At 40.6% G+C, this 2500-nt stretch overlaps 1 protein-coding gene across 1 annotated transcript in view; it reads right to left on the reverse strand.

The window, feature by feature from the left end:
- The window catches only part of fndc5b (fibronectin type III domain containing 5b), a 48417-nt gene that overhangs the window by 5779 nt on the left and 40138 nt on the right, over positions 1-2500 (reverse strand). The window contains exon 4 of the mRNA XM_065017094.1: positions 2324-2413. Within this exon, the coding sequence (XP_064873166.1) occupies positions 2324-2413 (90 nt within the window). The remainder of the gene's footprint in view (positions 1-2323; positions 2414-2500) is intronic.

A 2500-nucleotide genomic window follows, 5' to 3' on the forward strand; every position in this document is an offset into this window, starting at 1 on the left:
TCTCTCTGTCTTCCATCTCTTTCTTTACCTCTCTCTACTCTCTCTGTCCTCCATCTCTTTCTTTACCTCTCTCTACTCTCTCTGTCCTCCATCTCTTTCTTTACCTCTGTCTACTCTCTCTGTCTTCCATCTCTTTCTTTACCTCTCTCTACTCTCTCTGTCTTCCATCTCTTTCTTTACCTCTCTCTACTCTCTCTGTCCTCCATCTCTTTCTTTACCTCTCTACTCTCTCTGTCCTCCATCTCCTTCTTTACCTCTCTCTACTCTCTCTTCATTCCTGCTCTCTCTGTCTTCCATCTCTTTCTTTACCTCTCTCTACTCTCTCTGTCTTCCATCTCTTTCTTTACCTCTCTCTACTCTCTCTGTCTTCCATCTCTTTCTTTACCTCTCTCTACTCTCTCTGTCTTCCATCTCTTTCTTTACCTCTCTCTACTCTCTCTTCATTCCTGCTCTCTCTGTCTTCCATCTCCTTCTTTACCTCTCTCTACTCTCTCTGTCTTCCATCTCCTTCTTTACCTCTCTCTACTCTCTCTGTCTTCCATCTCCTTCTTTACCTCTCTCTACTCTCTCTTCATTCCTGCTCTCTGTCTTCCATCTCCTTCTTTACCTCTCTCTACTCTCTCTGTCTTCCATCTCCTTCTTTACCTCTCTCTACTCTCTCTGTCTTCCATCTCCTTCTTTACCTCTCTCTACTCTCTCTTCATTCCTGCTCTCTCTGTCTTTCCACCAATCTTCTTCCTTCATCTTCCATCTTTTTTTCATTTGTATCTAGCTGGGTAATTGTGGACTCCATGTTTGAGTAATGCTGCATGCATTCATAGCAGAGTGTGTAGATAAACCTGAGGGGTACACTACAAAAGCAGGAGCAAGGAGATAGTTATATCAGAATATTTAGACTAGTTAGCTGACTGTTTATTTTCTAGAACGATAAGCTGGAAAAGGGTCGAATCGATTCAACACATGAAAACACAAACGATATCTAACTTAAGCTTTTTAATGAACCAGAAAATCGCTAGTTATTTCTGGTTGCTTATCAAAGTCAGCCAGCCAAGTCATTGGTCCTGCTTTTTTAGTTTCTATCTCCGGTGATTTTTAGTTTCTATCTCCGGTGATTTTTAGTTTCTATCTCCGGTGATTTTTAGTTTCTATCTCCGGTGATTTTTAGTTTCTATCTCCGGTGATTTTTAGTTTCTATCTCCGGTGATTTTTAGTTTCTATCTCTCTAGTGCATGTTAGTCTAGGATACAATTAAATCAACAACAAAGTGCCATATGTATGTTAACATTGTGTTAACGTTGTGTTTTGGTTGTGTTAAAGTTGTGTTAATGGCTGTGTTAACGGTTGTGTTAACGGTTGTGTTAACATTGTGTTAACGTTGTGTTTTGGTTGTGTTAAAGTTGTGTTAACGGCTGTGTTAACGGTTGTGTTAACGGTTGTGTTAACGGGTTTCTATTGTGTTAACGTTTGTGTTTTGCATGTTAAAGTTGTGTTAATGGCTGTGTTAACGGTTGTGTTAACGGCTGTGTTAACGTTGTGTTTTGGTTGTGTTAAAGTTGTGTTAACGGCTGTGTTAACGGTTGTGTTAACGGTTGTGTTAACGGCTGTGTTAACATTGTGTTAACGTTGTGTTTTGGTTGTGTTAAAGTTGTGTTAATGGCTGTGTTAACGGTTGTGTTAACGGCTGTGTTAACGGTTGTGTTAACGGCTGTGTTAACATTGTGTTAACGTTGTGTTTTGGTTGTGTTAAAGTTGTGTTAATGGCTGTGTTAATGGCTGTGTTAACGGCTGTGTTAACATTGTGTTAACGTTGTGTTTTGGTTGTGTTAAAGTTGTGTTAACGGCTGTGTTAACGGTTGTGTTAACATTGTGTTAACGTTGTGTTTTGGTTGTGTTAACGTTGTGTTTTGGTTGTGTTAAAGTTGTGTTAACGGCTGTGTTAACGGTTGTGTTAACGGCTGTGTTAACGGTTGTGTTAACGGTTGTGTTAACGGTTGTGTTAACGGCTGTGTTAACATTGTGTTAACATTGTGTTTTGGTTGTGTTAAAGTTGTGTTAATGGCTGTGTTAACGGTTGTGTTAACGGCTGTGTTAACGTTGTGTTGCGGTTGTTAACGTTGTGATATGGTTGCGTTAACGTTGTGTTATGGTTCTGTTACACTTATGTTTGAAGTTGTAGTCATGGTTGAATAAGGTTCTCTTCCAGTCCACATGATGCATGAATGTGGTTGTGGTTGTGTTATGATGTGGTTGTTTAATGGTTGTGTAGGCCTAATGGTTGAATTGTGGTTGTGGTTGTGTTGCGGTTGTGTTACGGTTGACATACCTGCCCACATGACGAGCACCACTACGATGATGATGAGCTCTCCAACTCTGAGCTGCACTGCCTGTTCCATCTCCTCCCTGTTCACCTCGTCTGGAGAGAGGAGACACAGTTATACTGTAGGTAACTGTAGAAACCACACACACACACACACACACACACACACACACACACACACAC

This window comes from Oncorhynchus nerka, linkage group LG4 (assembly GCF_034236695.1).
Source record: "Oncorhynchus nerka isolate Pitt River linkage group LG4, Oner_Uvic_2.0, whole genome shotgun sequence".
Taxonomy (NCBI): Eukaryota; Metazoa; Chordata; class Actinopteri; order Salmoniformes; family Salmonidae; genus Oncorhynchus; species Oncorhynchus nerka.